Source organism: Girardinichthys multiradiatus, chromosome 13 (assembly GCF_021462225.1).
Source record: "Girardinichthys multiradiatus isolate DD_20200921_A chromosome 13, DD_fGirMul_XY1, whole genome shotgun sequence".
Lineage (NCBI taxonomy): Eukaryota > Metazoa > Chordata > Actinopteri > Cyprinodontiformes > Goodeidae > Girardinichthys > Girardinichthys multiradiatus.
Genome location: NC_061806.1, coordinates 28,690,545 through 28,716,434, shown reverse-complemented (window position 1 = coordinate 28,716,434; position 25,890 = coordinate 28,690,545). Strand labels below are relative to the sequence as shown.

At 42.8% G+C, this 25,890-nt stretch overlaps 2 protein-coding genes across 2 annotated transcripts; one reads left to right on the top strand and one right to left on the bottom strand.

Annotated features, from left to right (window-relative positions):
• Positions 1–65: 65 nt before the first annotated feature.
• On the top strand, positions 66–7,838 carry ppt1 (palmitoyl-protein thioesterase 1 (ceroid-lipofuscinosis, neuronal 1, infantile)). The gene is made up of 10 exons (XM_047384745.1): positions 66–206; positions 1,499–1,620; positions 2,354–2,463; positions 3,247–3,374; positions 3,450–3,520; positions 5,456–5,558; positions 5,633–5,723; positions 5,804–5,902; positions 5,983–6,054; positions 7,533–7,838. Exons 2-10 carry the CDS (start codon positions 1,506–1,508, stop codon positions 7,653–7,655), a joined length of 912 nt encoding a protein of 303 aa, XP_047240701.1. The 5' UTR covers positions 66–206; positions 1,499–1,505; the 3' UTR covers positions 7,656–7,838.
• On the bottom strand, positions 7,831–22,855 carry cap1 (CAP, adenylate cyclase-associated protein 1 (yeast)). Its single transcript, XM_047384742.1, has 13 exons — positions 22,720–22,855; positions 18,470–18,577; positions 17,763–17,863; positions 17,421–17,498; positions 16,883–17,026; positions 13,169–13,254; positions 12,926–13,031; positions 12,644–12,830; positions 11,986–12,167; positions 11,772–11,895; positions 11,001–11,083; positions 10,760–10,903; positions 7,831–8,544 (listed from the first exon to the last, which is right to left on the bottom strand). Exons 2-13 carry the CDS (start codon positions 18,573–18,575, stop codon positions 8,461–8,463), a joined length of 1,425 nt encoding a protein of 474 aa, XP_047240698.1. The 5' UTR covers positions 18,576–18,577; positions 22,720–22,855; the 3' UTR covers positions 7,831–8,460.
• Between the last annotated feature and the right edge of the window lie 3,035 nt (positions 22,856–25,890).

Sequence of the window (25,890 nt, the reverse complement as noted above, 5' to 3'; positions counted from 1 at the left end):
GAACATTTCAGGAGACCGGCTTCTGAGCGGTAAAACAGCTGGACGGTTGTGACAGGTTCGGATTTTCAGTAACTCTGGAGCAGAACTTTAAAGGACTGCTAACCAGATTACCTTAGCCTCAGCTGTCTTCTGATTGGCTGTCCACTCCAAACAGTAGAGTCACATGACCACCAGTCAACGCATCAAACAGGAAGCAGAGTCAAGCGGTGAGTTGTGTTTTTTCACGTTTTCTAACAGTTTCAATATTGTTTAAGTTTAAAAAATAAAAACGTCCTGATTTTAAAGAGAGTTTGATTTATTTAAACCGCCATGTGAGCAAAGACTCGCTGCTGTTTATATAAACAGGACTTTTCCGGCATTTATTTGGTCTGTGTTAAGTCATTTAGCTAGTTGAAGCTGGTTTAAAGCGACGCAGCGAAGAAATGTAACAAACCATAATGATGTTTTAGTGTCTGAAAGGTTCAAACAAAGAAAGAAAAGCCTAATCAGTCATTTTGCTAGCCTTCCTACCTATGTAATAATGTAATCAAACCCAGAACCGAACCAGAAACTGATTAGATAAGAAGTTTAAACACAAGACTGAAACTGAAAGAGTGCATCTTGCTCCTAATTAAAGATTAAAACCATCATCTTATCTGCAGTTAAAATTTAACCTCCCCGGTGTTAGAAAATCACTCTAAATGATTTTATTTAACTGCACATTTAAGGCGTTTATTTATTTAAATTCTGCAGCAGAGAGATGTCTGAATTTTAGAGCTGGCATAATCATCTTCATAACCATCATCATCATGTTGACACGGGTTTCTGTCAATTATTTGGTTCAATCTGCTGGTCTTCCTGGACAGACAATTCCCAGCTGGCCTTATAGACTGGATCTGACTGTAGTGTGTTATAACTGGGATTGAACTGGAATCTGTTCACTTGATTGGATTATATGTTTCTGGAAATCAATTGGATCTGTTTGACCGGCTCTATCAATTAACTGAATTATTATTATAAAAAGCCAGAGTGGTTCCAGTATAAGGCACACTGGGAAGACCCACCAATGAGTTCCAAATGACCTTCCTGGAGAATGCCCCCATACTGAGGATGGTTCTGTGTAGAAAACATAGACTGTTTGCTCGTATTGTAAAAATTAAAGCCTTATGGCTCAAGTTGAGACCAAAAGATAACAATAATAATGGATTAATAACAGAAAAATGAGATAAATGAACAAAATTAATGGAACCCCCACTCCCATACAATAAAATACAGAAATGGCTCAATCTCAGATCTGTATAAATGTGATACCGACCACGTGTTCCAAGATCTAACTGTTAAGTTCAGCAGATTTTCTGTTCCTCAGTCTGAAGGTTTGTGATGTTCCACAGTAGGTTCTGAAAAGACAGAAATGGAAGCATCCTGTAGACTGAGGTTCTTGATGTATAGCTGCTAAATCAAGCCGTTTTCTGTCCTGCCACCACTGTCGGCCGACGCTCATCATTTGTTGTGTTTTCAGTATCAGGATGGCTGCTCTCCTCCTCACTGTCCTCCTGGCTGCTCCGGTCCTGCTGGTCGCCTCTGACCCGGTTCATGACTCCAACAACGGGACGGTCCCTCTGGTTCTGTGGCATGGAATGGGTGAGTCTGTGACATGTTCAATAGAAACATTGATTATTAAAACAATAAAAGTGTAGTTGTTGGATAAGCTCCACTGCTGAAGGATTAAGGTTCTTACTGCCATGTGGAACTGACACCCTCTGCAGACTTCTGACATTATATTAGAGGATCCTCTGATATAATGTCAGAACTCTGCTGCAGATCTCTATGATACTTTAGATTAATAAAGTAACAACAGTCTGATCCGCAGTGCTGTTGGATCATGGGGTAGACCTGTACAGATAGTTCAATGTGACACATCCTGTACAACTGTATTGAAAAAAGGGAGAGATGACTATGCAGTCACACATGGGGGGAAGATGGATGCAGGAAGACCCACGGCTGGGATTTGAACCCAGGGCCTTCTTGCTGTGAGGTGACCATTCTAACTGCAGTACTGTGCAGCCACACAGTGGAGTCAATTGTTAATAATATTGTAGAACAGTGGCAGTGAGAAAATTGATGCTTTTCTAGAATTAATGAAAAGATCATATGAAAACTGGTCGGATAGGTAGCCAAAAGACCAAAAGCAACACTGAATGAGCTACAGGAACTTCCAACAAGTACTGGTTTAGTTCTACAGGTGACAGCAGTTTGCTGCATTCTCCACATGTCTGGGTTAAGAAGTAGGTTTGAAGACAGAAGCTCTCCATCCTGGAAAACAACCAGGTCTGGCTAAAATCTCCCAAACCTTGAATGTACCTATGTCCTGCAGGTGACAGCTGCTGCAACCCGCTCAGCATGGGCGCCTTTAAGAAGATGATGGAGCAGGAGATCCCAGGAATCTATGTGCTCTCTCTGATGATCGGGAAGGACGTGGTGCAGGTATTTTTTCTTCGTTCACACCTGAAGTCAGTTACCATCTTCCTCATTACTGTAAGAATCATTCTTCATTCTGGAAAACTCCTGAGGTCATTATGGTCGATCCTTCACTGAAGATTTACAAATAAATCAGAACAGACGAGAAAACGTTGCACGCATCATGTTGCTCAGGTGGAAATTGCTTAATATTTGAAGTTTCATAAGAATGATAATTTCTGCAGGAATAAATGTTGCTTCTTTCCTATTCTGTATGACTGGTTATAACTGTGTTCAGCCTGCAGTTATTACAGTTTGTAGCTCTGACTTGGAACCAGATCTCTGTTGGTACCAGTTCAAAACAGGGGATCAGCCAAATATGAAATAAAACCAGAAACAATCAGAGTTAACAATCAGGTTGTTTTGCTTGAAGACTATTATTCTTATTTAAACGGCTGCAGAAACACAAGGTGAGACTGAAGCTGCTGCTGCACGGCTCTGTTCATGTTACTGAGATTCATTCACATGCTCGTTAATGATCTGAAAGTCCGGCCCAGTCCTGGTTCCTCATCGTGATCTCCTTTTATTTGTTTTTTCCTTCAACATTACACCCAGTTCCATTGAGTTCACCTCTGCAGAACCCTGATAACAAACCATTAGTTTGGTGAACCACTTTCATGGTTCCACCTGTTTTTCTTTCAGTCTCAGACTTTAACTGTAAAGGTTTTAATATATGCTTTGCTATATTTTAATATGGCAGAGCAACTCTGCTTCTTCATGTTTCAGCTCTCCTCCTATGTTCTCCTGCAGGACATGGAGAATGGGTTTTTCCTTGACGTGAACTCTCAGGTGTCGATGGTGTGCAGCCAGTTGGCTCAGGACCCCAAGCTGCAGGGAGGATACAACGCCATGGGCTTCTCTCAGGGAGCTCAGTTTCTGTACGGGAGTCTTTTCTGAGTTTTTTGTTTAAATGATGAAGTTTCCTCTGAACCCTGCTTCCTCTGCTCTTACAGGAGGGCTGTGGCTCAGCGCTGTCCTTCACCACCAATGAGAAAGCTGATCTCTGTTGGTGGGCAGCATCAAGGTAAGCTTATGAAGAAAAACAACCCACACACAAGTTTATCTCAGGTCCTCCAGTGAGTTTCACAACATTACCACCACAAGTATTACTTCTGTTTACCGAAGCTTGTCTTTCAGGGACGTTTCCAGGTCTTAACCATCAGTTTCCGTCTTGCTATGAGGAAACACCATCAGTATTTTTAGCAGTTTATCAGCAGCTTGTGAGAATTTCTGTGCAGAGTAGAGCACACTGCTGAGAGGGCCATCCTGAACAATACTTCTATCCTGACACTACATGTTGCAGATACATGACAGTCAGAAGGATTGTAAAATTATGAGGAAAATATTTTGTGCAGCTGTTCACAATTCCCACTCATTATGAATATGATGCTGGGCTTTTTTTTGACAGCCTGACACATTCTGCATTTATACTGCACCCTAAAAAACTCCAAACTTTCTTTGGTCCCCCAGCAACCAGCACAGCTTAGTCTGAGTTCAGTTTGGAGGTGTGCACACTTCTCTCAGCTGGGGGAGTTTAAGTTCAGTTCAAGCTGTCTCCTATGAGCAAGAGCCCTGAGTGTGGTATGGTATATTCTAGAATTGCGCTGCTGAAGGTGGTAACGGTTGGAGTAGCTCTGATATTGTGCTTCTGATTTATTCTTCTTAAAAACGTATTCCTACTTTTGTGGCTGAAACATTGCTTTTTTGGACAATTATTCCCTCTTGTCTTGGATTTTGCTGGAAGGATTTCTGATGATACTTTTGGAAAGTTGTTATGAAGTGTAACCATAGCAATAATGTGTCATTTCTTTTATAACTGGGAGAAGCTGGTGAATATCTCAAAAGCTATAGTAATATCTGAGCTATGCACCAAAATCCCAGAGAAGTTGAAATGCAGGCACCATGGATACAGCGCTGGAGCAAAGAGGAGAAAGAGAAGAAGGAAGTTCAAACCATCTCGTCCATTGATCATAATGGGGAACATGAAATCTCTCAATCCTAATAAATTAACTTCAAGCCCTAACAACGACCCAGCCAGAGTATCAGGAATGCAGTATTATGTGTCCCACTGAGACATGGCTGCAGGATCATATCTCCAACTCCAGCATCTCTCTGCCAGGCTTTCTGACCATACGAGCAGACAGAGATTTAAAGGGGAGCAGCAAACGTATAGGAGGTGGATTAGCAATGCTTGTGAACAACAGACTGTAATCCAGGACATGTTGCTTTGAAGTGTCGTCTCTGCAGCCGATATTGAACTGTTAGCAGCCAGTTTTCATCCATATTATTTACCCAGACTGTTCAACAGTGTTATTTTAGCAATAGTCTACATTTCACTATCAGCTGCTGCTGCCACTGCATGTGATGTCATCAGCCCAGTTGTTGCTAAGCTACGGACGCAACACCCCAATGCATTTGTGGCAATATTAGGTGATTTTATTCACGCCTCACTCTTTGCTACACTTGTAAGATTCATTAATGTTGTGATTGCTTTGAAATAATGTTAAGGTAACATTAAGCAAACCGTGAAAAGGTTGTCTTCACTCTGGGACACAGTCCAGAACAGTGCATTCAGAAGAACATTTACCAATGAGATCGGTCCAGTTTAGGGGCCAAAAGCACTGTGAAATGTATGGAACATATAAATGTTTGTCCCCTTGCATGACCCCAGATCAGATTTAACAGCCATTTTCTCAGGTTCTGCTGGTGTTTCTCATGTTCTCAAGTGACGTTTTGACCTCTTTCAAAAATGACGCCTTGGTTCCAGATAATCCGATTGTTTCTCATCCTGAAAAACCACATAGTGACACGGCTTCTTTTAAACAGGAAACACCCTCCAGCAGAACCAGAACTCGGTTCATATTTAAACTCATGGTAGTCATCAGAACAGTGTTAAACATCAGCATCCACTCATCTCCACCCCTCTAATAGCTGGTTCTGTTTCTGTCTGAACGCTCAGGTGTGTACGGGCTGCCCAGGTGTCCTGGTGAGAGCTCCCACATCTGCGACATGATCCGTGAAGCTCTGAACCACGGGGCGTACAGCGACCTGGTCCAGAAACAGTGAGTCAACATGAAGCTCCAGGTTTTCTTTATCCCTGCTTGGTGTGACAGAGAGGGGGTGTTTGTGTTGTCAGCCTCGTACAGGCCCAGTACTGGCACGACCCGCTCAACGACGACCTCTACAAGACGCACAGCTTGTTCCTGGCCGACATCAACCAGGAGCGGGTCAGAACCATCAGCAGTGATGAAATAACCAGACGTTTCTGTCCTCAGATCCAGTGACTCAGCTCCAGTCTGTGTTTCAGGTGGTAAATGAGACGTACAGGAAGAACCTGCAGCAGCTGGAGAAGTTTGTCATGGTGAAGTTCCTGCAGGACACTGTGGTGGATCCTGTTGATACCGAGGTAACTGATCCCGATCCTGCCTGATGCATAAAAACCTACTGACGGAGGTGATGAACCTGTATCTGCCTCTCTTCCTGCAGTGGTTTGGTTTCCTGAAGTCGGGCCAGGCCAAAGAGACTGAGACTCTGCAGGAGAGCGTTCTCTACAAAGAGGTAACCCTGGAGAGTTGATGCAACATGTTCTTCCAGAAGGAGAGCAGACCATCCTTCATTAAACATGATTTAATCCATAAAACTTTAATTTTAGGGTTTTAATCCAGTATTGGGAGCAGCTACTGGGAACCAGTTCCAGGAGCTTCGCCATCAGTAGTTCTTAGTAATGCTCTGCTGCCTCCTGCTGGTGTTTCCATGAAACTGGAGCTTTTCACTAAACATTTAAATCTGCTCTGAAAACCAGTTCTATGTACGGGAGTGGTAGTCTAGTGGTTAAAGCTGCACGCTTGCGTTCTGAGCCGACTGCAAGTCGCCGGTTTAATCCCACAGACTCACTCTGGGTCCATGAGCAAGACCCTGATCCCCAGAAAGCTGCCCGGGCCCTGAACAGCTGCCCACTTCTCACCGTGACAGGTTAAATTCAGAGGACACATTACTTTGAATGTTCTGCAATGACAAATAAAATGTATTATTTAGAAAACCAGACCTGACTAAAACAGATTACATCTATTTTTGTTCTCATTGGGTTATTTTCTCAAAATCCATTTTAAGACACATTCCCAAAACTTATTTTCTAATAAAGCTTTTTCCACTTTAACATTCTTATTCCTTCTCCCAACATTTTTCCTACAAACACGTCCATCAGTACATGGTTGTTTCAAACATTGGGGACAGGCCATCTCAGCTGCTGTTCCCTCCTCTTCTTCAGCCAGGCCTTTAGAATGTGGTTTTCCATTTTCATGGAGAAGATGTGGTCCTGAAGGCAGTAGATGTTGCTGTAAAACCTCTGCTGGACTTTTCTGAATCAATGCTACCATCACAGAAGAGGAACTGATCTAAGCCCATACCATGATACAACCTCCTACCATCACAGAGCCTGGCTGCAGAGTCTGCTTCCTGACAACAGGCTGGATGCTCCTTTTCCAACAAGCATCTGGAGAACTGATCCATGTTCCCACTGTGTGATGGTCCATCCCAGAAGCCCCTAAACCCAGAGAAGACAGCAGGCTTCTTCTCTGCTCAGTAAACTCTGTGAATGGTGCTGAATTGTGGACCTGGACAAAGGTTCTCCAAACTAATCCCTGCCTTATGAGGTTCCATTAACTGGTGATGGATGAGGATTCTGGATGCAGAACAGTTTCAGAGATCAATGCGGTCCAACTGAAGCTGCTCCACGATGCTTTCATGATGTTCTGGTCTGCAGGAGGAATGTGAATATTCTTCTATTGAGAAGAACTTTGTTTCTAATCAGTTATTTCTTCATGTTTAGTTACCCCGATTTATCTTTATTCCTTTAAATCTGTTGCAACCTGAAATGCAGCAACAGATGTGTGAACATAAGGAAAAGACAAAACAAATCCATCTCTAGGAGACGGATGTTTGGATTTTGACCTCCAATATGTGGAAGATGGATGTTTTTTTTTTGTCAGAACTCTGAATCATTTTCCTGTTTCTCTTTGTGCCGCCTGTTTCTGCAGGACCGTCTGGGTCTGGCCGCCATGGATAAAGCTCAGAAGCTGGTTTTTCTCTCCACGGATGGGGACCACCTCCAATTCACCACCGAGTGGTTCAACTCCAACCTGCTACCATTCCTGAGGTAGACCTGTAGGTGGCGCTGCAGCAGAAACTCCTCTTTCTTTGCACTGATGCTTGTTGCACATTGAGCATGTTTTCAGGTAATTTTAGCTTTCTGCAGGACTAGGTCTGTTCTGAATGATGATGTTGACAAACTGCTTCTGTAAAATTCAACTTTTAACCCAATAAAGACAAACTTCCTAGTTTTATTGCAACGTTTTAATGACTCAGCACTGATGAGAACATTTCAGTTTGGACCCAAAAATAAAGTGAAGAAACAAAAATGTAGAGCACATTTTTACAGATTTGATTACAGACTTCCAGGTGAATCAAGGTGCAGCTTTCCGTCTCTGACTTTCTGACATGGAATGTTTCTAACACTTGGGAATGTCCTGTGTGCAATGAAGTGAAAACCTGGAATTCTAATTGTTCCCAGTTGATTTGGATTGTTAGAACCTCAGCAGCAGATGTGATATGATGCTTTTGGTTTGTTTTCCTAACAGTAAATTGCATAATAGTAAAACTGAAGCCTGGAGTGGAGGAAAAGAAGCGGAAAACAAGGAAACATCCTGACAGAGGAGACTGATTGGCTGCTGAGAATCTAATCTATGCTCTCAGTTTAGCTGTTCACTGCTGATTGGCTAGAGGATCTGCTATAGAGCGTGAGCAGCCCTCTCATTGGCTAATGAAGGGTCAGCTGCAGCTGTGATTGGCTGATGAGGCATGGGGCGGGGTTAACTCATGAGGTCTGAATCTCAGTCTACAGTGTGACATTAGCTGGTGGGCGGGGTTGATCAGTCAAGGTGGGGTGGTGAGGAGGAGGAGCCTCGTCTATCCGGCGATCTCAGTTGCTGTGGTAACGAGCTTCTGGCCATCCCAGATGGTCTTGAACTGTTCGGGAACAGGAAGCTCCGTCTGAAGGAAAAACAGGATTGTTAGAACAAACCAGGACTGATTGAAAACTCCATATTTGTGACCAAATATAGACGAGGTGACAACCAGGAAGAGTAGGATCAGAGATGTTCACATCATTTTTTTTCCCAGTCAATTCTCTAACGACTGAAAAACATTTTCTCATCAAATCCAGAACATCTAGGTCACCTCAATCTCTGTAGGTTAGGAATCCAAACCCGAACCGTTTGTCCTCAGGCCTTAATTACACACAAATTCACTCTCAAACAGTTATAAACAGAAACAGTTTCTTTGAACATTTAATTTACCATTCAAAATCCGCTAAAGGTTGCTTTATATCGTTATAAAAATTGATCAAAAGTAACATTTACTCCATTAAAAATATAAATGGGCATTTCTGCACTAAGAAAAATAAACAGAATAAAACCTGTTAACGTTGATTTTCTGCTATTAGTCGTAATGATTAAGTTAACAGCTGTTTATCCCCGTCTTCATATTGTCCTCTCCTTCATTAGATGTTACACTAAATCTGCTCTGGAGGGTTTTCTTCTCACTCTGAGCTGTAGACGTTTTAATAATGATAGGAAAGCATTTTCTAAAACCTTTGTTTTTAACTCTGAACATTAAAGATGTTCAAATTTAAGGTATAAATTACAACAAACGAAAACGTGTAGGAGGGAAATGAAAGTGAACAGAACAGGAAGTGCTCTTATTTTGATATTTGCAGCAGGAAGTGTTCTTGTAATGTAGCAGCTAGCTTAGCAACGAGAGAACGTCAACGTTTATTTTGTTCCTAAATGATCCGAAGTCATTTAATACAGCGTTTAGTTAGAGAGACATTAATCTGGTCATTTTTAATGAAGCTAAAGCTAACATGAACAGGTTGTCAGGAGCCATCAACACCCCATAATAATCCACTAACATGGCTAATAATCAAGCTCATACTTTGACAGTAAAACATGCAGCAGCTGCAGCCTGGAGCTCACAGACCGGCTTCCTTTCACTCTTCATTACAGGAGATAAAAACTGGTTCTAAGACTAGAGTCTCAGACCTCGAGTCCAAGTCAAGTCTGACGTTTTTTTGTGACTTCCACCATTTTAACTCTGCTCTGATTCTCCACATCATCTTAACCAAATCAAACTGAATTTTCTGATACAAACACTGATAACCTCCTCTAATCAGGCATAATTGGACTCAAACAGCCCAAGAGATTCCTAGTCTTGCTGTAAACCCACTTCCTGTTGGCATAAAGAGAAGAAATCTTTAAAAAGGCCAAATTCAGATTAAGATTCACTTTTATTCTTAATGTGACACAAAGTCATCCTCTGATAACCCCAGAACCTGATCGTCTGACTGGGATTTACTGAACCTGCTGGTTCAATGAGAACACTGTAGATATGTTCTGCTTAGCAGCACAGATGCAGTTCTGATCCTGACCGATAACCATGTTTCATGTTTGGACCCATTTTAGTGACAAATTATTCAATACGTTTTATGATCATATATATCGCCCCTAATGCACTGCTCCAGAGCAGTTGCACCAGACTGATTCCTGGCATCTGGACCAGCAGGAGTTTACTCTTTTTGGTCACATGTTCATGATGCCAGCAGGAAGGTGCAGGATTTAAGCCCCTCCCATCATTCAGGAGGTTCCAGCAGCTACATCTATAACCCAAAACATCCTGCCGCTCCTGCAGAACTTCTGATCATATTTAGATTAAAATCAAAACAGGAATTGTTAGTTTTATGCATCATGTGAAGTTTTCAGAACAGGTTCATTCAGAGAAGATTGTGTTGGGTTTGGTTGCCTGTATGTCCTCAGCTTTGTATAAATCAATAATAAACTACTATAAATGTGGTGTAAACAGCTGCCCTGCATTTTATGAGCAGCTTTATGGTTAATCAATTTACTTTTGAATGATTTAGCTCCTGAAGGATGGAAAAGTTAAACTCAAGCCAAATCTCAAACGAGCCTACATGGATCTGCAAACTGAGCAGATCTTGGATCATCTTCACAATCACAAATCCTTTCTGATTCTCCAGGTAAGATACTGACTGCTCAGAGGCACTTCACCTAATCCTGGTTTTAAAAAGGAGAATTTCCTTTAATCTGGGAGTCATGACTAAATGAAGCCAGGAATAATAACTATGTCGAATCAGAACCCGTTTTGTGTTATTTCTGAGAAGAAGAAATTCTCAGTTTTCAGAGTTACTCACAAACTCTCCGTCCTTGTTGGGCACCAGGATGTTCATCTCGGAGCTCTTGGCGCTGACGATCTCGCAGCTCAGGGAGTCTTTGCTCAGGTAAACATGGCAGCCATCCGTCTTGTTGATGGAGATGGTCGGGATCTTCCCCATGACCTTCAGACAAACGAGGCAAACAGGAGCTGATTAGCAGCTTCTTCACATGACCGACATGTGATCAGGACTGAACGTCAGCAGGTTGATGTGTACACACCTGAACTTTCACGTCCTTGCAGTTGATGACCTCCACGATGCCCACGACATCATCAAACACCAGACCCATCTTCTTACAGCTGTCTAATGGAGACATTCAAAATCTGAATTAAATTAAAATATTTCATGGATACTGACTATAAATCCCATTTATCTCCCAGCTTTTACTTCCCAAACCAGGGGGCGTGGTTCCCTGATCGAGTCACATGACGGAGACAATCCAATCTAAAGCCAGGCTGAGACTCTCCTGCTGGAAACATCTGGACCACGGTACAGTGTCTAAAGCAGTTTGGATCGGCTGAGTGCTGGTGACAATTTTTCAGCCAAACAAACATGTTGAATCACTGCTGAGACTGAAACAAACGCTCTTATTGGACAAAACTCCCAGGGATTGGTAAAAACTTAGGCCACTAGTGGCGCAAAAAAACTGAAATTTTAAAAATAATTGTTTTTTGAATAATGTTCATTCAGTTTGCTGTTTAACAGCCTGTATGGTCGCAGGATTTAATTTAGAAAGTGTATTCTCTCACACAGCCAGCAGGGGGTGCACCCTTATGATTTCGTTCACAGCAAATAAACCAGGAAAATAACCGGATCAGAACAAATTAACATGTTTAATGTAAAAATATTCCGAGTTAGTTTAAAGTTTGCTTTTTACACCCAGGTGTTTCTGGATTAAACTGAATCTGAAGAAAAGCTCCATCAGCCGTTAAAATAAAGCAACTGTTCTGGTTGGTTTGGACCCGTCTTCATGCTCCGGGTGAGTTCTTACCGATGGTGATGGAGTTGATTTTGCCTTTGACTTGCAGGGTGCTCTGGTTACATTTGAAGGCGTAAACCACCTGCTTCAGCTCCGTGTTGCTGATCACCAGACCCTGAGCTCCCTCCTGGTTCTCCTGTTCTCCAAGGACCAAAATCACTGGGTCACAGAAGAATTAAAAAGGACCAGACAGCTAAAGATAAAGCCAACAGAACCACTAACTCACCACTTTCCATTTCTTCCCCTCAAGCTCCAGCACAGGAGGCAGCTTGCGGCTCGGGGTGGTAGAAACAGCGGGTCGGGGGGAGGAGGAAGTAAACGGTTTGGGTCCGGTACGAACAGGAGCCCCCTGACCCCTCAGAGCCGGGTTTTTGTGGGTCTTATCGCTGTCGCTGACGTGCTTCAGGCCTGAAAAGGGTTCAGTTTAAGTGCAGAAACAGCAGACAGATGAGGAGAACTGCGGTTCAGAACAAATATTAGAACCAGGAGGAAAAACAAGCTGCAATGTTCAGAGATAATATGAAAAATATACAGTTAATATGAAACAATTGTTTTATATCTTTCACATCACAATACATTTTTTATGTTTACTAAAATAGCTATCTAAATTAAATAGGATATTCTAAAAAAAAATATTTTATTTAAAAAATAATTCAAATAAAATTTAGATTACAAACAGGATATAGAAAATTTCAAAAAAAATAAATAATTTAAATTCTAAAAATATTTTTTACTGCAGAATTTTCAGCATTTCAATAAACCCTATTTTTTCTTGTTATTTTTTATTTTCTGGAGCAAAATGAAAGCTAAACATTTTATAAATTCAAACAAATTGCAGCAAATTTAAAAACTTTATTTAAATTTCCCTGCAGTCGCCCTCGTACCTTTGGTGATGCCTGAACCCTGGTTGAGGGCAGCAAACAGGGCGTTCCGGCTGTTGGCTCCACCGTCGCCACCAACTGCAGCAGTTCCACTCAGCTCCTCGGGTGGAGGAGGAGGTCCAGGGGGAGGTGGAGGACATCCACCAGCAGGAGCGCTAGGTGGAGCAGCAGAGGCTGAAGCAACGGGACCCTGAGCAGGACGAGACACGATGAAGGTCAGAGATTCTGAGATAATTTAATGACTGTTCTTCAAATCTCGGGTCTGTTCTGTTTATTTTGACTTACGGTTTTACTCCAGGTCAGTCCGGTGGTGTGGTGTTGTTTGATGTAGTTCTGCAGCTCAGTCCAGATGGAGACGTAGGCCTTCACCCAGTCCACATGTGTCTGATCCCTGTGAGGACAAGACGGTGCGTTAGATGTCTGAGAAAGTTCTTCCAGCTTTACGTTTTCACACCTCAGAGAACCTCTGCGACCTTGACACATTAAAACCTCCTGTACAGAGAGGAAACAGGAAGTAACTTTACTGACTTCTCCTTGTAGTCCTTGAGGACTCTGTTCGTGTAGAACATGGCAGCATCCTGCATCTCCTTGACGAAGGGAGCCGGCTTTGGAGCCTGGATGCAGAGAGACACATGGATGCATCATCAGGAGGAAGAAGAGTGATGAAAATTTAAAGTAGCTCCACATTCAGTATAACCATCGGACATGATGCAGGAGGAGCACAGACTGAGTTTGACGAGAGAATGGAAAACGCTCTGCAGCTCCAGCCAACAAACCCACACAGAGCAGAGAGTCAAAGAGCTCCTTGTTTCCTGCCACCACCAGTGTTGTTCAGGAGTGGAGCTCATGTTTCCGAGAGCTTTAAACTGAACAATGTTTTTAAGTGGAGAACTATGGAAGCAAATCGTTACCATATTTCAAATGAAAAAGCATTTTCAGAAATGCTTTTTCATTTTAAGAATGTGGCTGCATTATTTGATTCATAAATAAAATTAGTAATCAATCATCCTATTTGCATTTTCTTCTTCATGACTACACATTTTATGCCATAATCAAAAAGAAAACAAAGCAGATATTGCTTTTTCGTTTTCGTGGTCTGCCCGCAAAGTACTGCCCAGAACTCGAAAACGAAAAAGCATTCCGAGCTGCGGGCGCAGAAGAGTGACGTCAGCAGCCGCTCTTCCTCAGCTCCCTGCTGACCGAGCTACCCATCTTGTTCGGTAGGGGGCGCTGTGCACGTCTGCATTGCATTACATTGCAAACGTGCCGAGAAATTGATTGAATTGCAGCAGGACCGAGCTCAATTTGTGGCAGTGGCAGAACTGGTAGTTCCGGTGGCAGCCTTATGGCCTGGGACATCCAGCGTGTTTTTAAGCATTTATTTATATTTTTCTGTGAGTGACGATTCAGAATAGCCGCTGATGCTCTATAATAAACCGGCTGTTTGTGCAATAAATCGTCATCCTTTCAACACGTCACACAAACACATAGTGCTATTTATTTTCCATGTCAAGTAAATACAATCACCTTATGTTATGGGTCTAAAGCTGTTTATTAAATAATAATCAATAATGAAATCATTATTTAAAGGTAACAGGCTATAACAATAATGACAACCCATTTGCCGATAATCAGCATCAGCTTCCACAAAAACAGTGGCAATCGCATTGGCAAGCTTTTACGGCCGGTCTGGCACCTTCTGGCATCCTCGTGGAATCCCGTGCCGCCGTGCGGCAGACTGTGGCAGTTCCGGTGGCAGCTTCGGTGGCAGGCTGTGGCGGAACTACCAGTTCTGCCTGCCACTGCCACAAATTGAGCTCGGTCCTGCTGCAATTCAATCAATTTCTCGGCACGTTTGCAATGTAATGCACTGCAGACGTGCACAGCGCCTCCCTACCGAACAAGATGGGTAGCTCGATCAGCAGGGAGCTGAGGAAGAGCGGCTGTTGACGTCACTCTTCTGCGCCCGCAGCTCAGAATGCTTTTTTGTTTTCGAGTTCTGGGCAGTACTTTGCGGGCAGACCACGAAAACGAAAAAGCAATATCTGCTTTGTTTTCTTTTTGATTATGGCATAAAATGTGCAGTCATGAAGAAGAAAATGCAAATAGGATGATTACTAATTTTATTTATGGGTCAAATAACTGCAGCCACATTCATAAAATGAAAAAGCATTTCTGGAAATGCTTTTTCATTTTCAAATTTTACATTTCAAATTGAATTTTGGTATCTATTTGCTGGGGCATATTTTAAAAAATAAATCTCAAATGTCTTTTTCTTTTTCATTTTAATTAAGTGAAAGAATGAGCAGTCTTGAAGAAGAAAATTAAAATGCAAATAGGATGATTGATTACTAATTTTATTTATGAGTCAAACAATGCAGCCACATTCTTAAAATGAAAAAGCATTTCCAGAAATGCTTTTTCATTTTCAAATTTTACATTTCAAATTGAGGGCTGCACGGTGGCGCAGTTGGTAGCACTGTTGCCTTGCAGCAAGAAGGTCCTGGGTTCGATTCCCGACCGGGGGTCTTTCTGCATGGAGTTTGCATGTTCTCCCTGTGCATGCGTGGGTTCTCACCGGGTACTCCGGCTTCCTCCCACAGTCCAAAGACATACCTGTTAGGTTAATTGGTTACTCTAAATTGCCCTTAGGTGTATGAATGAGTGTGTGCATGGTTGTTTGTGTGTTGCCCTGCGATGGACTGGCGACCTGTCCAGGGTGTACCCCGCCTCTCGCCCATAGACTGCTGGAGATAGGCACCAGCTCCCCCGCGACCCACTATGGAATAAGCGGTAGAAAATGACTGACATTTCAAATTGAATTTTGGTATCTATTTGCTGGGGTACATTTTGAAAAATAAATCTCAAATGTCTTTTTCTTTTTCATTTTAATTAAGTGAAAGAATGAGCAGTCTTGAAGAAGAAAATTAAAATGCAAATAGGATTATTGATTACTAATTTCATTTATGAGTCAAATAATGCAGCCACATTCTTAAAATGAAAAAGCATTTCTGAAAATGCTTTTTCATTTGAAATATGGTAACGATTTGCTTCCATAGAGAACGTGGAGAGAACAACAAAGCTCATCTCGACGTCATTTAATGGTGTTCTGTTGGGGGGTGACAGACTTTGGATATTTCACAGAGAACGAGTCTCAGCATGTCCCCTCGAGGTTCCGAGTGTCTGCTGAATGTCTGTGAGTGAGGGTATCAGAGCTTTGTGAAGACCTATGGTGGTTATTTAATCCTCTGTGTCTCTTAACTGGAGGCTGAAACTCCAGCCCCAAACTATGAGGAGTTTTATGCTGCCTGGTTTACTGGGTTCTGGACGGCAGATGAAACAAAGAGAAGCTGCAGCTTTGGACATTTCTACAACCGTCCAGCAGGCCAGGAACTGAAACAACAGATGTGCTTAATTTACATGATTAACATGATGTTTTTATGGCTTCATATCTGCAGAATTATCCAAAAAAATTGAGGGTTTTGTCTAAGAAAACTTCAACTTTTAGTTTTTGGCAGTTTTTCTGTGCTCTTGTTGGTTTTCAGCTCTCTAATAACCAGCGACGGTTCTAGACCAAATTCACCAGGGGGAAGGGCCAGTGTTTTTTCATGGGGGTAAAGAACAAAGGAATGAAACAAGAAAACATGGCAATATTTCATTGTTTAATATATTACAGGAGCCACAGAGCTGCAGGTTGCAGACCCCTGATCTAGCAGATGAGAACTGTGATCCTATCTCAATACGGCTGAGGCTAAAAGTGCAACACCTTTTTTTAATTCATTGTTAAAGTAAAACTGTAAAGGTTACAGTTACGGTTTCTGTGCCAGCACATATAATTATAAGAAACTGATTTAGTGTTATGTCTTCAGTACAGGAGCCAAAAGAGGGACCAGGACCAGTTCTACAGGGGCACTGACCCCCTTTTGCCCCCATCTAGAACCGCCCATGCTGGTAACAATTTGAAGAGCATAAAGAACTTTCTGGTAAATCCTGTTGGCTCCAACATGATGGTATTAAGAAGGTTCAAAGTGACCCGGGTGATTTAAAGGACCGCTTTTCAGTCAAAATGTTCTTTTCTGTTGATTAAAAAGAAAAGCTTCAAATGCATGAATGAGGCTAGTGAACTATGAACATAAATCAGTTCATTTTCATCTGAACTGAGTTTAGAACTAGTTCTTTTTCAGGACAAACTGGCACAACACTGCCCATCTCACACATACACACACACACACGCGATATTACCATGGCAACCCATCCCAGGGCGGGAACGCTCTCGCTGATGGCAGAGAGGTGGTTGAAGAGCGGAGAGGTCCGGTTCTGCTCCCGGAACGCCTGAACCTGCTGGATAGCTTTGGACACGGGCTGCAGGAGAGTCGCCAGAACCGACTGGGAGAGAGTAAACAACAACAATAAACAAATGACATCAGCAAACACCAGTAAAGGGAGGGTGGGTGTTCCCTCCACGTTCCTCCACTCAGTCACTAAATGATGCCAAGGAACCTGATAAATTCTGTACAGTTCACATCGTTTCCTTTATCTTCATAATATTTTCCCCAGTTTGTGTTTCAGAACCAGAACGTTTACCTGCAGCAGAGGTTTTGATCGGACTAAAAAGAAGTAAGATAAGAATGAACCTGCCTGAAACCACTTAAACTCTGCTGCTGATATCAGAACCATCAGCCTTACCAGAACTAAATGAATCCCAACATCTAGAAGGTCCAAACTGGGCCCTAAAAAGCATAAACTCTAAATAATTTGTTCATTTATGTATTGAACTCACGTCTGAGGGCTTCTGGGAGGATGAAGCTGTGATGAGAAGCTGTCTCTGGCTGGAGAAGGCTTTCTTCATCATCTCTGCCTGAAGAAGAGGCAGAACAAACCATCATTCTGGAGATGTTCCTCACACAGACAGTTACAGGATGTTCAGCTCAACCTTCAGGTGTTTGTCTCAAGTTAAACTGACTTTTAATCATTCTGGAACAGAAACACCTGAAAATACCCGACTTAATATTCTCGCTACTCATTGTGATCCATCAGAACCTGTAATCTTGTTCCCTCCTCTGCCTGGATGAACCCAGGACCTGCTGATCGCTTCATAAAAGGCTGATGGGAGGTCACCTACGTGTTTCTGGACGTCTCCTCCAATCTTCTGGCTGAGGTTGACGTACTGAGCCATGGGACCATTAATGATCTCATCATAAGCCCCGACGAACGCCGCCACGGCTGAAAGGAGGAAACAGAAGGTTGCATTAATCAATGACCAGGTTCTGATTGAAGCAGAGATGGATTCTGCTGATCCAGCCCTCGTTTCTTCATATTTTCCTTCTTCTGATCCATCAAAGTGTTCTGGATCGGTTCTCAAGGTCTTTAGGAGGCTTTTCCTAAACTCAGGGGATGATCCCTTGAGATGATTGTACTTAACAGGTGGAAATTAGCATGTCTGCTACAACCTGGCACCATGCATCCTTCCTTTTGAGAAGGCCAATGAAATGTGGTGCATTTTGTTCCTGTCTAAAAAAGGTCATCAACATCTAGTGTTGTGTTGACACAGAACCAGCTTTAAACTGGACCTTCAGAGTCTTTCATTTTGTTTTAGGTCTGCTTTCCTCAGATTTCCTGAAACCAAACTGAAGATATTCATTATGCAGACGGACTGAAACGGAGAGATGAAGCACCCAAAAACCAAAGAAAAACCTTTGAAGGACCTTCAGAGAACCTGGAGAACTGTGGTCCAGAGCAGGTCCAAAGTGGACCACTGGAAGGAAATAAATGAGGGCTGGATCAGGGAGCCTGGAGTAGAACAGCGTCAGTGGTGTCGTTCAGGGTTACCTCCCCCAGCAGAACCTCCGGTGCTGCTTCCTGGACCCGACACGGCCTCCAGACGGCCAACCGCCACCTCCAGCCGCTGCACCAGACTTGCCAACTCTGCCGCCATACCTGCAGGGTGATGACACACAGGAAACAGGAAGTTAGAGAGCTCCAGGGGTAATTTGGGAACGTTCTTATAAAGTAAACATCTGAAGAGGGATCTGTGTTCCTCGGGTGAAGACCGCCTCCATGTCCATCAACTACTGGGACATTAAGTAAACCAACATGTTCCCATCTTCCTGCAGCTGCGTTCTGACCCAGCTGGCAGAGGGTTGGATTTCAAACTACAAATTCATCCAGAACCAGTGTGCTAGATTCCAGGTTGGAAGCATTTCCAAACATGTCTTCCCAGACGGCGCCAGCAGCAACAGGTCTTTGCTCACCGCTTGGATCAGCCTCGTTAACAGGCCAGGCTGAGCTCTTAACGAGCTGCAGCTCATTAAAGGCTCAGCTGCTTCTGCAGTCTTTCCAAAACACCATCAGCAGGAACCAAACATCCAGGCAGCGCTGCTGCTAAAACCACAGATCTGGGCCGTGCGTCAACCTTCGTTCTGTAGCCCTGAGGTGGCGTTCAGACTGAGCAGCAGGGCGAAGCGATCACACAGAACCAGCAGGAAGATCCAGACATACAGCCGGGTCAGGAAACAAGAATATTAGGATTGTCTAAGACGAGTCCACTTTGGGACAGCAGCCCGTCTCTGTTCAGACCCATCTGTAGCATGTGACAGATTTTGTTCTCAGAGAGAGACCTCAGTTTGGGTTTTAACACAAAAACAAGCCAGTATATTCAGGCCAAGCATATTTCCCAATAACAACCAGAACCATGTGGTCCAGTTTAGTTTGCAGCATTTACACTTTAAACATTAGAAACCCAGTGAGGCAGAATAACGGGTTAATATAACAGCATTGCAGGAGGAATATTTAGTTAGTCTAAATAAATATACAGTTTATGACCCAGATTCTAAGGTCATCTTTGATTCCTCAGCAGATATTTAATAGGACATGTTACTGGTTCTGATTCTGTCTTCTTCACCTCCTCTCTCCTGCTGCAGGTTAAAAACATTTCGCCAGTTGAAGGAATAATTGGACTTGATTTTTTTTTTGCTGCAGAGCGTCCAGGATTCAGTGCCAATTTCTCCGGGATGATTTTCCACATTTTTAATCACAATGTCAATAAAAGGTTAAAATAGATCAAAATGGCTTTAATTCATCTAAAGGCCAGAAATAGTTACACAGCCTTCATGAACTTTATTTGGAGATTCCCAGGAAACGACCACAGATGGAAAATCCCAGCATGACTGCAGGAAGACGTGAGGCTGCAGAAAGCCTGTCTGGGCTGACTGAGTGAAGGTTCTGATGTGAAACGGGCCAAATAAGGCCCGTTTCACATCAGAACTGCTTCCTGCAGTTTTAAAAGTTCCTTAGAAATCCCAAAGCAGGTAAAGACCAAAGAAAAACTGAGAGGCTGCGGTTCAGGGCGTCTTTGGAAGAATATAATACAGACTGAGTCATTGAAAGGAAAACAGAAATCCGGACTGGATCAGGATCAGAACCCTCATCTGTCCCGTTTAATCATCTGGATATGGCTCTGTGTGTCCTGCAGCCTCACTGTTAATGGGAATATATTTTTAGATGCAGGAAGTTATCAGAGCACACGCTGGTGTGTAGCAGCAGAGCAGGAGAACAAGCACTGACAACTAGCAGGAATGTGGGTCGGTATTCCAAGCCACAGACACCCTGCTGTTTGTTGGGATGATATTCCAACATGGCTGTTACCTGACACCTGGGAAATGGACTCTCAGGTAGTTCCACCTGGCTGATGGACAGGAGTCCTTCCCCCTAATTCAGAGTAGAGCTGATTGGACAGCTCCTCTGCATGTTCGGGTTATTCCGTCCTCGGCTCTGATCCGGCTCCGCTGGAATAAATCGTTTTTCAGCTTTAACGACTTGCTGCTGTTTGTTTTCCTGAAATGTTCTGAAGCAGCTTTCCTCACCCATGAACGACGGATTTAAAACCTGATTTCTGCAGCTGTTTGAGGCTTCAGTCTCAAACCAAACCAGGAACTGATTATTGGAAAGTCTGCAGAACATCTCGCTTGGTTAGTTCTGCATGTGGAGGAACATCAAACCAAGACACGTCAAATTTTCACACAGATCTTCACCGAGTTTCTCAGTGATCCAGCAAATAGACCCAGAACCAGAAATGAACGTTTTCTGATGTGGGTTCAGCTTCACAGGAACTGAACCTTTACTGACTTGACCCAGGCAATCGGGGTTGGAATAAAGAACTTGCTGATGCTCTGCTGAAATGATATGATGCCGATTTTTACTCTGATATGGACATTTATTATTTATCAGTGGATCTGGTCTGCTTAGGAACATCCGTCTCCGGGTTTAAATCAGACTCCTTTAACATGAGACCTGATTATTGCTAATAAATGGAAAATCTGTCACTCTGAACCCTCATCAGGACATCTGGAGTTAAACTTTAACTCTGAAGGTGAAGTGACGCCTTTAGCCAGGGAGAGACAGCTCCTTTGCCTGCAGGGTCCAACACTTCCTGCTTTCACCTGAGCTGACTCACCTGCATGGAGGGTGGGGCCCTGTACAGGAAGTAACCAGCTAAAGCAGTAGGTAAAATCCTGCAGAGATACACAAACTAAGCAAAATGTTTGCTGCAGATCTAAACTCCACCATGTCTGATCCAGAGTCAAAATGTTCCTCCAAACATTTGGAATGACTAGATGTTCCAGAACAACCAATGAACCCAGTCAGACCACAGTCTGCTGCCTGACCCAGTCCTGGTACAGATCTGGGATTCAAAGCTCAGAAACCGAAGGTTTTCCACAGCGTCTGTTTAAACAAGAAATCGCTCTGGTTTATATGTCTGGGAGGTCAAACAGGCTCGGCTAGGAGCCAATCAGCAGCCGAGGAAGCGGAATAGGTTCTGAAATCACCGGATCAGGAACGTTTCCATGCAAACCGAACCGATAGAGGATTAGAAACAGCTCCTGGATAACTGGGAGTGACACTACAGCAATCGGTGGGAATATATTGAAAAAAAAAAATCTGTTGTTTTGGGCCTGAATTTAGTCTTAACTGGATTGTGGAGACCTTCACCAGGAAAAAAGCTGTTTCATCTGCTTAACAAGGTTATGTGGAGGTTCCATCAATAAATGCAAAGGTTTCTTGCTCATGTGAGCTCAGTAATGGGACTATGGGAACTGAAGATGTTCCTGCAGGCTCCTCAATCATTTATTTTCCATCCCTGCGCAGAGTCCTGACCACCTGTGCACCTTGAGCCACTGTGATGTCCCTGAACTGACCTGGTCCCGGTGCTAACCTGGTTTTCCCACCGCTGAATCAGGTGTTTACATGTGCATCCTCGCCCTTGAGCCGGTCTGCAGGCTCAGAGCAGCGTCAGCATGCGGGGCAGTGAAGTAGGTTAGGCCTGTGCGGGGAGGAACAGACAAAAAAGCAGGGCGCGTCCAGTCCTGCAGCTTTTATTCTAAATTAAAAACATGTTCCGGTCGCGGAGGGATACGTACACAGACTGCCGCAGAACACGGCCCTTACCTGGATCACAGGTGGGCAACAAATCACATCCAGACTGCTGACGTTACTAATGAGACCGGACTGTCAGGCTGCAGCTAAGCTAACAGAACCGGGGTGTTGGACTCACTTCTGCGTCCCCGTTAAATGTAGACCCTCTGCTAACAAAACACAACCCGTTACCCTCCGAACACAGAACCACTGGATCACCTGGAGACCCAACATGTTTGATCAGTACCGTTAGTTCTGTAGGGGAAGCTCATTCAGTACCGAGGAAACGCACCCATATAGGAGTTGACCAAAGCACCCAGAACACCGTCTGAAAACAGAGCCGCTGAGATGGAGACAATTAACTACATGAGTCACAGCATCCTATTTAAACCGAGTTACTCTAGATTAATTGGTTCTGTCGGGAATATTTAAATGCCCTGACTAAATGTGTGAGAACCGAGCCGATGTACATGCGGTGGTTCGATTATTGGGACGATATAAACAGTTAATCTGTTTTCCGGGTTGTTCCTCTCAGCGTCCCTCCCTGAAGTTCCTGATTTCTCCGTCTGTCTCCTCTCTGTCAGACCAGTCGCTTCCAGCTCTGCTTTGACCCCCCCGCCGCCTCCCATCCCAGTAAAACCAGTGAAACGAGCTCCGGTCCGGCCTACCTGCTAACCGGGTCGAGCAATGATTTGGTCCGTGTTCTCTCTCAGGGTGTGCAGGCTGCAGAGTAGACTGAGCTTCGGTTGGTTTTCTTCCTGGATGTCGGGTGAATTTACCCAGCTGTCACCGCGCCGTGTTTCCGCCCCTCGTTCAGACTAATTCCTTTCCCATATAAGGAATGTGAAGGCAGAGGGCAGAAACACAACAAAACCGCCGCTTTCCTTCCTCTCATCATGTCATCATGACAGCAGAAACCAGAAGTTACACATGCATCCATCTGCATTTTGGATGTTCAGTTCACTGACTGCAGTTAGCGGCAGTTCTACAGTTACAGGTGCAAAAAAACAACTGCACATGTGCACGAAATCTGTTAAAATGAGAGATGCAAAACCAAAACTTTGCCACACTCATGGACTGAGGAATGAAGGTCAGAAGACTAGGTCCATGTGTGGAGGAAGGAGTCAAGTGGAACAGTGAAGCTGAAGGAAAAGAAGGTGTGTGAGTTTAAGTATCTGGGGTCATCTATGAAAGCAAACAGCACTGAGGTAATGAACTGGATTAATAATGAGTATATTGGAGGGACAGCTAAGGTCATGGAGGAGTAGTGGAAGTACTAGATACGGGATGCTAAATGTGGAGCTTCCTGGAAGGAGAAGATCATTGAGGAAGATTGTAGGGAGAAGGAGAAATGGATGCAGGATGAGGATCCTGAAATATTCCCAGGTCAAATCTGGTGTTCCTCAGGGCTCAGTGGTTGGACATTTTCTGTTTGTAATGTTCACTATCTTGTCTCTTTGTATCACACCTACCCTTGATGATATCTATCATCCCACCATCTAATCATAATGGATTACATCCATTCTTCTCTTTGAGAGAAACACCAGGGTGTCCTGACTGGTGCCCAGTTCTCCTTTTCTGGAGATGTTCCTTCTATCTTTTCCTTCATTGGTTGGAACACAGGCCTATGAGTAATTATTGTCCTAAAAACTACTGATGCATCATTTCATTGGTTTCACTGCTTAAAAATTGGAGCTATGTTTATCTTTCCATTATTTGACCCACTGGGAATGCTTCTCAGTAGAACCCGTGTGGAGTCCACATATTGGCTGGAAAGTAAATTATATTATAGTGAAACATCTCAGACTGTTTTTGATGGAAATGTACCACAAAGGTGCTTTAACCTAAGGAAAGAACATCAGGTTACACTACATACAACAAACTTGATGTTTTCTCTTAAGACAGAAAAAAACATTCAAAAACAGAAAATAGTCTAATAACAGGATATGGCCACAATCTGCTTCTTTCTTAAACTAACATACAAATTTCGTGTCTGTTGTAGTTTCAGGAGGTGGATACCAGCCAAGATGTGAGATAACAGCTCTTAGAAGGTCACTTCCTAATACTAGCCATTATGGACATCATCCCGATTAATGAAGCAGCAAAGGACAACTGAGTTTAATGGGATCATAAAAGTTAAAGAGAAAAAAAACTACAGCTGAGCCGTCCGAAAGAGACAATCACCGTGGCAACAAATGGATGCTTGGATGCAAAGTTCTCACACAGAAAATAGGTGGTACAATAAAAGTAGTATAATTATTTAAATAATTTTTCCTCAACCTTCTCTTAGGAAAAAAAATCCTAAAATCCAACAAATCTGGACGGATGTAAATAAATTTAAAGAATGTGATGTATGGAGCATATTTGCAGCCTGTAAATGTGGGTGACAAGTCTGAAAATTCCAACAATATTTTATATTATATATTAAAAATAAGCAATGATCTGTGAAACAGTAAGGTAGTGTTACGACTATGAATATGAATATATTATTTAATATTAACATTTTATTAAATAATATTTCGGTCTGTTAAGGGTTGTCCTGTGAATACCAGCCCAGTAAGGTGATGGTATTAGGACAAAATAGAAAGGTGGTGTGAGACGAGATCTGACATTATTGAACAGCATAAACTCTGCACACATGGAATAAATTCACACAATTTCTTAAAATACAAGAATTTATTAACAAAAATAAGTCAACTCAAAGTCAAACATATTTCAATCAGCAAACTCTTTACTATGCTAAAACAATCAAACTAAAGTACCAAGCAGAATTAAAGAATAAAGAAGACTAATGGGCTATGTACAATATAAACAAGTTGATCAAAGATGGTTGAAAATCATGACCAAAAGAGTGATGCAACATTACCATGCAATGTTTATGTTTGAGAACCAAAGATTATCTTTAAGAATCTGGAAGTGAAGTTAAATTAGTCTTGGAACTAACTTAGGAAATAATCAGCAAACGTTTAGACAACCATTCACAATGCAAGATCAGATAAAATAATGTTTTAAATAATGATCTGCTGAATAAAACCAACCTTCTGGATGACTAATTCTCAACAATGTTTAATTAGCTGCCTTTATTTATTAAAATAATATTTAAAGAAATATTATTAAGGAAATGGTAAAATATTTAAGGAAATATTTTGGAAAAGAGCCCATCAGAGCAGCCAGTGGGTCACAGCCAGGACAGGTTGGCAGTTCATCACAGGGCCTCTAGTAGGCAGCAGACTCTGTGGGACTCAAGGCTGAAGGACCACCGGAGGCAGACATGTTGGTTTGTACTTTGGTTGTGTTCCTAACTCCGTCCAGTTTCTCCATCATCCTTCCTTGACACTGACATTTTCAACAGAAGCCAAGCAAAAGTCAATAAACAGAAAACCGTTTGACTCAACCTGACCAGCCAAGAAGAGGTAGAACCAGGGCTGGACAAAGTAATGAGCAGCAAGGTATGGCCTGATTTCACTGTTCTTTTAAAGCTGCAAAAAGACTAAACAGTAATAAAGGTGCTGGTCATCAAATATAACAGCCAGGTTTGTAAAATGATGTAATTCTGGTGAAACAATGGGTTCTGATGGGGGTAATGACAGGTACAGTCAAATATCATCTGCAAAATGTATGACAAGAGGCCATCTCATAAGGTAACAGAGAAAGAAATGGCGTACCAGCAGTAAGCTTTGAGGAACATCTGAAGAGTGAGAGATGGATGATTGTTCCTAAAGATCCATGGAATAATCTTGACAGGCTGCATTATAGTTATATAATTAGCTAATTTTTAATTGTAATCCAAGCAGTTCTTTGCAAAAAAATGTATTATACACACTTAAGATATCACCTGC

Bases quoted from the DNA above. Each gene is read 5' to 3' on its own strand.
- cap1 (XM_047384742.1), bottom strand. From the start codon at position 18,575: ATGGCGGCAGAGTTGGCAAGTCTGGTGCAGCGGCTGGAGGTGGCGGTT. The intron at 17,499-17,762 runs GTAGGTGACCTC...CCTCTTCTTCAG, and splicing joins GAGGAGACGTCCAGAAACAC to GCAGAGATGATGAAGAAAGC. The intron at 11,896-11,985 runs GTGAGTTAGTGG...CTTGGAGAACAG, and splicing joins AGGGGAAGAAATGGAAAGTG to GAGAACCAGGAGGGAGCTCA.
- ppt1 (XM_047384745.1), top strand. From the start codon at position 1,506: ATGGCTGCTCTCCTCCTCACTGTCCTCCTGGCTGCTCCGGTCCTGCTG. The intron at 1,621-2,353 runs GTGAGTCTGTGA...TATGTCCTGCAG, and splicing joins GGTTCTGTGGCATGGAATGG to GTGACAGCTGCTGCAACCCG. The intron at 5,724-5,803 runs GTCAGAACCATC...TCTGTGTTTCAG, and splicing joins CCGACATCAACCAGGAGCGG to GTGGTAAATGAGACGTACAG.